Genomic DNA, 10,727 nt, shown 5'->3' on the forward strand with positions numbered 1-10,727 from the left:
TTCACATTTTAAAGTCTCCTAAAGTCTCATTGTGTGTTGCAAAATATCCCACTTATCCCTTGCCTTGTCTCAAAATTTACATCAGTGGTGTATAACATCTGCACTGTGTAGGGATTTCCAAATGACTTAAATGTTTTAAGGGATTGAGTGTGGGAGAGAATGTCTGACAGGAAATGACTCCCTCTCTGTAACACAAACACACACACACACACACACACACACACACATCATTGTTTCACCATGCCCATGAGGACACACACTGACATAATCCATTCCCTAGCCCCCCCTCTCTTAACTATCACAACTGCATACCAATCCCAAAAACCACGTTTTAACTCCCAAAACTCAATCCATGCCCACAGAAGCCTTAATTTTTGTCCCTAATGTGACGTGAGTCCCATAGGTCAGTGTACATTCAAGTCACAGTCATGTCCAGGATATAAAAACAAGGAATACACACATGTCCTCACACACATCCTGCAGCTGTGTATCCTTTTCAGGAAGTTCAGAGGAAATGCATGTGTCCTTTAATGTGTCTTTTACTGAGAAACCCGTAAGTGAAATTCATTAGCTGTTTTTCAGTGTGGTAAAATAAACTGAACAGCTTCCAAATAGGCTCAAAGGGGTATTATGTTCAGCTTAACATGTGTATAATATTTAAAACAACATGCGTTAATAACATTGATTTTTATAGTGATTTTGCTTGAGAAAGTTTGTTACTGACTAAAATAATTTTTCCTGAGTTTGATCTCTTAGGTTCTCTATCCCGCCCCTTTATTGTGATTGGCTAATAGTCATGGCTCTTTGCCGCAGATAACTCTAGTGTAAAGACAACACTAAACGAAGATTTGATTGGTTGAGCTTGTAGTGGGCGGTGCAAATGTAGCGAGTGGTTTGGGCGTAAGTTCAGCCTGTCAGACTGTACTCAGGGTATTGTACCAGCGGTGAAACGTCACCTCCTTGGCCCGTTTTCCTTATCTGCCATTTTGTATCTCCTCAATCCGGTCAGACGAAGTTGGTGGTCACGAGAACGGAGTGAAAATGAGTGTTACGTATTTTTTTACTCTGCATCTGTAATCTTAAGAGAATATTGTTAAATTTAGTGTCATTTGTAATAGTGTTCACGGTCTCTTGGCTGTTGTTCTTGTTTCTCGTTAACACTGTTTATCGTGTCGGACTTCATCTTGTTTACCTTTTCCTGTAGCAAAGAGCTCACGCTAACGGTGCTAGTTATTGCTAACTGGCTAGGTGGCGAAAAGCTATCCTAACGTTAGCCTGACGCTAACCTGTGGCGAAATGGCGGCCAACACGACACAAGCAACCCCTACTACCAACTGGTATGTTGTGTTTTTTTTAAGAACAAAAATCAACGCAGTCAGTTGATTAATCATTGTAAATTGATGTTTGATTGTAAAAGCTCCACCTATGGCAAGCACATCTTGCTGCAAGTTAAAGTTAATCATGGTCTTAGCTAAGCTACATTGTTGACTAGCACACACAGGCCTGTGGTGTAGCATTAGCTACTCTCAGCGTTTTACACACCTCAAATCAATATCGTGTCCGCCTAGTTAACCGCATTACGGTGACATTAATTTAATTTCATGTTTGACCTGTTTTGTACCTCTTTAGGTTAATGGTGACCTGGAGCTGTTTTTATGAGAAGTGGAAGTTAGATTGGAATTTAACCCTGTTAAATAGGTAGAATCGCTAACTACTTACGTTGTAGAACTTCAAGCAGTATTACACTGGTTATTAGTCCCTCAAGCGTTTTCAGTAACAAACTTTACCATACAAAGTTGTTTTACATAGGTGATTATATTGACCTAGATGCATGTCCCAGTGCTGTAGTACATGTAGTGTTGCTTTTGATTCAGTGCACTCCAAATGCCCTTCCCTCATGTTATTTTATTGATTGCAGGTCCTTCGGTGCTGCTCCAGAAGGACAGGTTCATGAAAACCCAGAATGGGAGAAGGCAAGACAAGCATTAGCCTCCATTAGCAAAAGTCAGAACACTACGAAGACTACACAAGCCAGTCGGACTACAGCAGAGGTGTGTCATCGTCTCTTTTGATCTGATATTTAAATACAAAGTTGCTAATCTCATAACACCCTTAAGGCTAAGTATATACTTGTGGACACAGAACATCAAAAGTATTAACATGCAATTATTAATTACTTATGTGTTCTTATTAGGATGTTGTTTCTCCCTTTTATAATATTCGCTCTCAGTTGGATTTTGGATCATATCATTAAGGGTGTTTTGGGGTTATGTCATTTCAGGCAGGTCAATTTCAACCAGCAGTGAGTGACTCTGCTGCTATCCAGCAACAGCAGCAGTACTATCAGTGGTACCAGCAAAATCAGCAACAGTATCCTGGATACACATATCCCTATAATTACTACTACCCCATGGCTCCAGTAAGTAATGTTTATTGCTCAGTTAATGTTATTTCTCAGCATGTGCTACAGTTATTTCTGTTAGCTTCAGGGCTTGCACACTTACATCTCCCAAAATACCTTCCATTGCTCTGGGACTGGGAGGAGGTTCTAAGGTTACACTTGGCACATATTCCCAATTGACACTGACAAAATAACTGTCTCTGAACTTTCAGTATGGGGCAGCATATCCACCAAATCAGTATGGCGTACCCCCCGCACATTTCCCAGGAGCACCAAACTCGAATGGACAGGTATTTTAATAAGATATTCTAATCATTCCTAAAGTTGCGACTGGTTTTGCCCTCCTAATTATAAGGCTAAAATACAGTTATTAAACATTTTTGCACTGCACAAAAGTGAAACTTAGATTTTCTCCCCCACTTTAGAGAGAAAATGCTGTAATACCTTAAATACAAAGTGATTTGTAAATATGGTTTTTAAAAGTCAGATTGACAGTTTTCCCCTTAAATGGAATTGTATAAATTCATGGAGTAATTCAGGTGGAACAATGAGGAATCACGTCAGGTTTTGGTGTGAGGAGCCTGACACTTAAAAGAGTAATGCTTGTGTTTCTGGAAAGGATTGAAACCCTTTCAGTTTATTTCATATAATAGAATTTTATGATTATATAATTTTTTTGGTTTATGTAACATCTTAAACAACACTTATTCCTGTGACATTTGTACTGTTAGTAAATTATTCTATTTATACAAATCGTATTCATATTTTGACAGTGTTCTGATAATTTTCTTCTATTCTCAGCCTCCCCCAGTACCTGGTATGGAAGACCAATCTCCCAGCTTCTCTTCTCAACCTCAGCCCCCTCCCCCTGCTACCCCCCAGCCTCCTCAGAACCCTACCACGTCAGAGAAACCCCCCCACCCCCACCCATTCCTCCCCCACCCAACTCCCAGTATCCTCCTCCATCACAAAATGCTTATAATACCAACAACACCATGCCATACCCTCCTGGTGACCCCAGCCAAATGGGAGTATACAGTCACTCCCAGGGGAGGCCTAATTATGGACAAGGCTTCCAGGCCCAAAACAACTATCAGCCTCCTCAGAATGCTTCCCAGCAGCAACAGCAACCTGGCCACTATGTACCAGGGCTTGGCAGAGGAGACAAAAACAAAAACCAAAAACAAGGACAGCAACTTGGCACCGCATGAAACGTAAGCCTTAAGCACTTGTCATGTAGGAGACATATTAATTACTCCTACTGTGTGAGAAAACCCTGAAGTCAGCTTTAGTAAAACAATCATTTGGAAAGAAGATTTAATATCATGATTATTTTTCCTTCTACATTTTTTCTTACAGAGGCACCTGGGACAGCTTCTGTCAAGTTTAATATTCCCAAGAGGCCTTATCAGGTTCAGTGTTCCCCAGTCTCTAATCAGGCCTTCCCTCCAGGCGAGCAGCCCTCAGGATTGAATCTAACTCCTTCTTCACCTGCCACTGCCAGTGCTGCACCTGGAGCTGCTCAGACACGGTGAGAGCCAGACTGCCTCCACAGGGCCTGTGTCATTTCTGTTAATAATGTACTGACCTTTCAGTGTTTTCTCTTCAGTCCCCAGGACTGGCCCCAAGCCATGAAGGAGTATGTGCAGCGCTGTTTCACAGCCTGTGAGACAGAGGAGGACAAAGATCGCACAGAAAAGGTGCTGAAAGAAGTCCTGCAGGACAGGCTGAAGGATGGCTCTGCTTATACCATTGACTGGACCCGAGAGCCATTACCAGAGTGAGTTTAATAGTTTGTCAGGTTAACTTTGATATGGCATATCATTGTTTATATTAGGAATATATTGACCATATTTTTTAACGTTCTCCCAATTAATGCAACAAAATTAATGAAAATATGGCTTTAGGTAATAAGTTATGCATTTGCATTTTATATTCCTTTTTCATTCAGGCTGTAAACCTCTAGTTGCCATGCTGAACAGAAAGCAAAACAACCTGGCAGCTTGTGTGAAGAGTTTTATTTAGAAGGTACTGTGACTGAGACAAGTTTGGCTTGTTTTTGTAGGTGAAGGTCAAGCAGTCTCGTTGGGAGGCTATTTCAAATCAGAGAGCAGCAGAAAGCTCAGTTAGTCGTGGTGGAAGTACAGTTGCAGCTTCAAGAGGAAGAGGTGGTGGACACAGGCTGGGCCATTACAGGAATATCTTTTCCCAGAGGAGTCCTTCTTCTAGTTCATGCTCGATCATCCTCCCGCTCACCATCTCCCTCACATGGCCGACACCGGATCGCAGCAGCCAGAGGCACAGGCGAGGTAGAAAACTCACCTTCCCACTTTTTGGGCATTGTGGCTGCTCACTGTATTTATTTAACTTAATGTTTATGTTCACAGTGATTCTGACTCACAGTCAGACAGCAGCATCTCTAGTGACCTCAGACCTCAGCTGTCAAGGCGAAGCCAGAAAGTGGCACGTGGCCGTGGTAATGATAGGGATCGAGGCCGTGGCGGAGGGGAAAGAGGGCGTGGAAGAGGAGGAAAGGCCAACAGAGGGAGACGGTATATTATTGAATTTACTGCAAGCATAATGGTGAACTGATGCCTCAGGTTTTTTCATTAAGTAATGTTTGTCAGGAAGGCGAAAACAGTGAGATTTAGTTTATAAGGTACTGTGCCATCACAAAACCTTGTAACTAATCCTTTCTTGTTCTTGTAGAAACATGGAAGATACAAACTCATCTGTTGGTAAGAAGAGGAAAGGAGGCAGTGCAGGTCTGGACTTCCATGACCCCAACCGTGAGGCCAAAAAGCAAAGCAGAGCAGCTCGCTTCCACAAGCAGCTCCGCTCAGAGCCCCTGGTTCTCTCCATCAATGCCCTGGATTTACCAGATGGAACACAGGAGGGCCTCAGCTGGGAGGACTGCCCCATTGTAGGAACATGCCAAGACACCACAAAGTCCTATCTAAGGCTCACCTGTGCCCCTGACCCCTCCACTGTACGCCCTGTACATGTAAGTTACTTTTTTTGGCTGCTTTGATGTATTAGTAATTAATATCTTTTAAGGTAAAATATTTAATTCATTTGCAGATGAATGTGTCATAGATTGAGTTTTTTTATGACTTAAAACTTGGAATAAGGGAGCAGAAGGATCTGCTGAGCATATATTTTTTCTAAAACCTAGTCTTCAGCATCATAGAGTCCTAATCCAGGTTTTGAACTCCCTTTATGCAGGTTCTCAGAAAGTCTCTGCAGGCTGTGAAAGCCCACTGGCAAACACACCAAGACTACGCCTATGCATGTGAACAGATGAAATCCATACGACAGGATCTCACGGTTAGTTCTTCTTGCATTTCTTCTCTATGTCTACATATTTAGTATTTAATAGTTTGTTTTTGGTCATTTGTTCATAAATTGTTTCTCTCCTGAACTGTCCAGGTCCAGGGAGTTCGTACTGACTTCACAGTGGAAGTGTACGAGTGTCATGCACGCATTGCTTTGGAAAAGGTGAGTAATGCGTTTCAATTGTTTTTGGCAGTCAAAATCATAACAGGGATTTTAAAATTCTAAGTAAGTGTCTGTTGTTTTGTTTTGTCAGGGTGACCATGAAGAGTTCAACCAGTGCCAGACCCAGCTGAAGGCCCTGTATAAGGATAATCCATCAGAAAACATTGGAGAGTTTACAGCATATAGACTGCTGTATTACATCTTTACTAAAAACTCTGGGGGTAGGCTTTTTTTTTTAATTCTTTTACATAGACCCTTTTTTTTTTTTCATTACTTAAACATCCTCATCTTTCACATGTTTCCCTTACACACTAACACTGTTTATTTATAATTTATATCATGTCTTTTTTTTTTCTTGCAGATCTCACCACTGAGTTGGTGTACTTGACCCCTGCGCTCAGGGCAGATGAGTGTGTAGCTCATGCTCTTGCACTCCGCGCTGCCTGGGCATTAGGAAATTTTCGCCGTTTCTTTAAGCTGTATTTGGAAGCCCCACGCATGGCTTCATACCTCATTGACAAGTTTGTTGAGAGGGAAAGAAAGGTTGCACTTCGGGCTATAGTCAAAACGTATGTTTTGATCCAAAAGATGGATTTCTGAATTCTAGGTCTGTATTATCCAAATACTAACCTCTGTCCTTTTTTTTTTTTTCTCCTCTGTTTACAGGTTTAGGCCTGATTTGCCAGTGCAGTATGTGCAGTCCACTCTGGGCTTCTCTTGTTTAGACTCTTGTATGGCCTTCCTTACTGGGCTAGGTGTCACCTTCACTGCCTCTGACCCCCAAAAGATAGACTGCAAAACCAGCACAGCCTCACTGGCTGCCTCCTGAGGGATAGGCTGTAGCATAGTGAAAGGAGATGTTTAGGGCATCATGGATCCTTAGATTTTGCACTGCACTTCAGACACTTGAACCAGCTGAGATAAAGTAATGGCAGGCTAATACCTCATAATACCTACACATTAAGAGGAATACTGTGCTATAATACCCAGTTTGACAGCAGATGTAATTTTCTGACACTCAGATGAGAACTACTTTAGACATTGAGAAACGCCTGTACACACATTCATTCACACTTTGTAGGTCAGCCTTAGTCTCCAGATGTTCATAATGTCCTCTGTTGGCAAACAGTTTAAATTTGGGGTTAACATGTAATCTCAGCACATACAAAGAAGTTACAGAACCAGATCAGAGAAGCAGACACCCTCATGGTTCCTGTTCCATTAGCACCATCAGATGCTAAAGCTAACAGTGTTCTGTTATGTTTTTCCTTCCTCAAGTCAACAGCTCCAAGACCTGAAGATTCAAGCCTTAAAAGGGAAATGCAAACTGCTGTTCTTCAAGTTATTCATCCAGCTTCAAGTCAGGTCAGCTTTAAAGTTTGCTCTCAGAGACTGAGATGACAGCGTGAGATGTGGCAGCAGTTTGGTTGATGAAGAATCGGTGGTTTGTATATCCTGCCATCTAAAGCCAGCTGCTCTACCTGTTCCTGTTCCTACCCCACCATTTATGGCCTGTGAAACCCATGGACTAAAATGTATTGTGAACCTCCCCCAGTTTTGGAAGTGCTGTCCATCCAATGTGAAGAAATGGTTGGCAAGCAGTGAAAGCCTTGGTGTGAAGAGCAGTGAACTGTTTGATAAGATAGGAAAGTGTTCATCGAGGTGATCTCTTCACTCTCCCGCTCCCTGGAGGCCTGGAATTAATCACTTCAGTGCAGCTCATTTGGAGGGTGTCCATCGTCCTCAGGTAGCGTCCTGTCAGCGCTGGAGCCTGAATCCAACACACCCCGTCATCTCTGCAAATGTAGCAGTGAAGCCCAGCTATCACACCTCTTTGATCATCTTCACCAGCCCAAACCGGCACATCTGCTGCCAACATTCAGTCAAGGTGAATGTGAATTCTACAGGAGGGAGCAGCAGAGGTAAACCTGAAGCTTCTTCCAGACGGAATCCTGACGAGTGGTTTGTATGCTGGTTCTGGCTCTGGTTTTTGTGAAGCTGGTAAGATAAAGGAGACTTCTCTGGAAGGAGTTGGATGACGGAGCAGCAGAGATGCTGCCTCACAATTCTTCTGTGGGTTAAATGTTGTCAGTCTTGTGTTTCTTGGACAGCAGTATTGGCCTTTGGTCTTTAACACAAGAATCTTTGATCTGTTTTTACAAAATGAAAATTCCAAACATGAATTGAGTATCACAAATTTTAGACACTTTTCTACTATGAGTTGAAACAGTGCTGCCTATGAGTATTTCAGTCAAAATGGGTTTTACACTGTTGTAGACAGTAACTTAGTAAAAAAGACATGGAAGTCAGTGTAGTAATGCTTAAATGTTCACTTTCCAGAAATGAATGAAAGAATCAAATATTTGTAGCTTCTTAAAAATGTACTGAAACTCATGATAATTCAAAGTGGTAGAGGAGGTTCATTTATTTTCTTTGACATGTTGGTGCTTGTAAAGAGTACATTATTTTAGGCAATACATGTGTCCAACAGGCATAGTTGCAGTTTTTCTGGAAATCTTACCGTTACCAACAAAATTTTCATACTTTTGTGCTTCATATTATTTTGAGTCTTTCTGAAGAATGAGGCATTTTCAAATGTTTCTCATAATTGGATTCTTTTCTACAGTATTATTGGCCACTGTAGACATCTTGAGGTATTTAAGGATGTTGTGTAATAATAATTTGATGCAGATTTTGCTGTACAATCTACTTGTCTATAGAATATTTTTGTAAATATTGTATCCTATTGCTGTGATTATTTTTAGTTAATGCATAGTGTAGGATTTTTTTTTTTTACACATGGGTAAGTGTGATTTTGGTGGATTCACGGACCTTTCTAGATCACCTTTATGAATATGTAAAGTTAAATTCAGACATCTGGATTGGCTTGCATTCTGTCGTAATCACAGTGGGTTATAGTGGAGGGCTGATAATTTCCAGTATGTGCATTTGGCTAAAATCCATCCAGATAAAGAGAAGCACAGGCTTTTTAACCCAGTCTTGTAACTTTCAAATTCCAGTGATTTAAAAGAAACCCCAAAAAAATCTGTTGATTAAAATGGCACATACACAAACATATTGTTTTCCTGATTGTTTGGTCCATGCAAGCTGTGTTACACCGCTGACTGAATTCAGATTGAGTTGGACCAATGTATTGTAAACACCTTCCACATCAGGACAGCTGCTTCAGTTAGCAAGTCACCTTTGTAAATGTGGACTATTCATGGTTGACCATTATTTGAGCAAACAATTGATCAACATGTTTTCTTTCTTCCCTTCATTTACCTTGCCTCCCTGTCCTCTGCTGCTCCCCCTCCTCACTTCCTGAACCTTTCTCTCACACGCCACCAGACCCTCGCGTTCTTCAGCTGGTAGCACTGCTGCATTGCAGGAGCACATGGAGTGGAAAAGTGGGCGAACCACCTCAGCTGCCTCCTCCTCCAGACGCCAGCCGGAGGGAGTGAATTGTGAGCAATCAGTCTCGGTTTGACCCACTCAAGTTGAAGCCAAACAGCTGATAAAACACATGGGAGCCTCACATACTGAAATGTGTAAAATGTTAAGCTGACATTTAAGTCATTTGCTGCTAATCTACAGTTCCCAACTTGTTTTTCTCTGTATTTATGTAAAATGTTTGACAGATACCAGAATTGGTCATGTATTGTTTTCTGTTTGTCCAGATGCATTTTCATTTATAATGATATGCTTTCATCTGTTTCAGTGGTAAAACTCGTCACTATTTAGGTTTTTTCTTTTGCTCATAGTCCAGTTTCTGCATTTACTGAACAGACTTCCTTCAGTTAGAGTAGATGCGTGTAAAGATGCGTCTGGACATGCAGAATGATCTTCAAAGCTAAGCAATTTCTTCAGGGTTTTTTTTTTTCTTTCTTTTTTTTTCTTTTTAGTATGTAGTCTTACTCAGGCAAATTTCCCTCTGATGTTTTACAAAGTATTTGTGTGTGCTCCCATGCGAAAACCGTACTTTTTGCTTCTTCCATATGTAATGATTATAACTGACATTGTTGGCTTGTGTAAATGTGTTTTATACAGGGTTGACTTGTCGGATGTCGTGTTTTCAGCAATGAATGAGCCCAGGATGTTGGCCCCTTTTTTGTTGTATGCTTTTAAGTTAATTTTCAATTTTTTTTTGTCTGTAGAAAATTCAACCCAGACAACTAACAGTACACATTTTCATTTGGATGTTTTTTTTTTTTTTTTCTCTCCAATGCCTCAAGTCATGTTTTCAGTATTCTTTGCTCCCATGTACTGTTTACCTCTATCGGTCTCTGTAACTCCCTCCTTGATATCTGACAGTGGAAGAACTCTCATGCCCCTCACTTCATTCCCCACCATTTTTTTTTTTAACTCTTCAGTTTCTTTTTCTCTGCTCTCACTTTTCTCTTATTCCTCTCCTTGCATGTTCTTCTTTCTCCTCTGACTCTTACCAATATTTCCCCTTCTCCTTTTCATACTTTTCCTTTTATGGTTTGTATGTTTGTGACCGTTTGCCATGTGCAAGTAGTCACTCACTAGTAAGTATTGTGTCTGCAATGCTTTAATAGTTTATGTTGCAGCTCACTAACCGAGGTCTACCTGCAATGTCTCCTCCCTATTTCCATTTCTTACGACTCTACAGATCTGATGAGATATACTGCCAGCTTGTAAATATCATGTAAATACTATCTTTTTGAAATCTAATAAAAAAAGAAATTGAAGAATGAAGTGGAAGTACTCCAGTGATTTTCTTTTTAATCTTGTAATGCAAACTTGGGAAACATTTTTATGGGTGTTTTCATTTATTTTGGAAGATTTGTTGCTATAAAAATGA

The 10,727-nt window shown here is 40.9% G+C and overlaps 1 protein-coding gene across 1 annotated transcript; it reads left to right on the forward strand.

Annotated features, from left to right (window-relative positions):
• Positions 1 to 975: 975 nt before the first annotated feature.
• Positions 976 to 10,621, forward strand: leng8 (leukocyte receptor cluster (LRC) member 8). Its single transcript, XM_030159339.1, is given in 17 exon segments — positions 976 to 1,337; positions 1,919 to 2,051; positions 2,282 to 2,419; positions 2,614 to 2,691; positions 3,203 to 3,311; positions 3,314 to 3,595; positions 3,598 to 3,615; positions 3,761 to 3,932; positions 4,011 to 4,183; positions 4,468 to 4,709; positions 4,787 to 4,953; positions 5,111 to 5,405; positions 5,627 to 5,728; positions 5,831 to 5,899; positions 5,991 to 6,120; positions 6,261 to 6,468; positions 6,566 to 10,621. Coding segments are annotated over 17 exon segments (2,520 nt in total). The 5' UTR covers positions 976 to 1,296; the 3' UTR covers positions 6,729 to 10,621.
• The last annotated feature ends 106 nt before the right edge of the window (positions 10,622 to 10,727 follow it).

Source organism: Sphaeramia orbicularis, chromosome 16, assembly GCF_902148855.1.
Source record: "Sphaeramia orbicularis chromosome 16, fSphaOr1.1, whole genome shotgun sequence".
Classification (NCBI taxonomy): Eukaryota; Metazoa; Chordata; class Actinopteri; order Kurtiformes; family Apogonidae; genus Sphaeramia; species Sphaeramia orbicularis.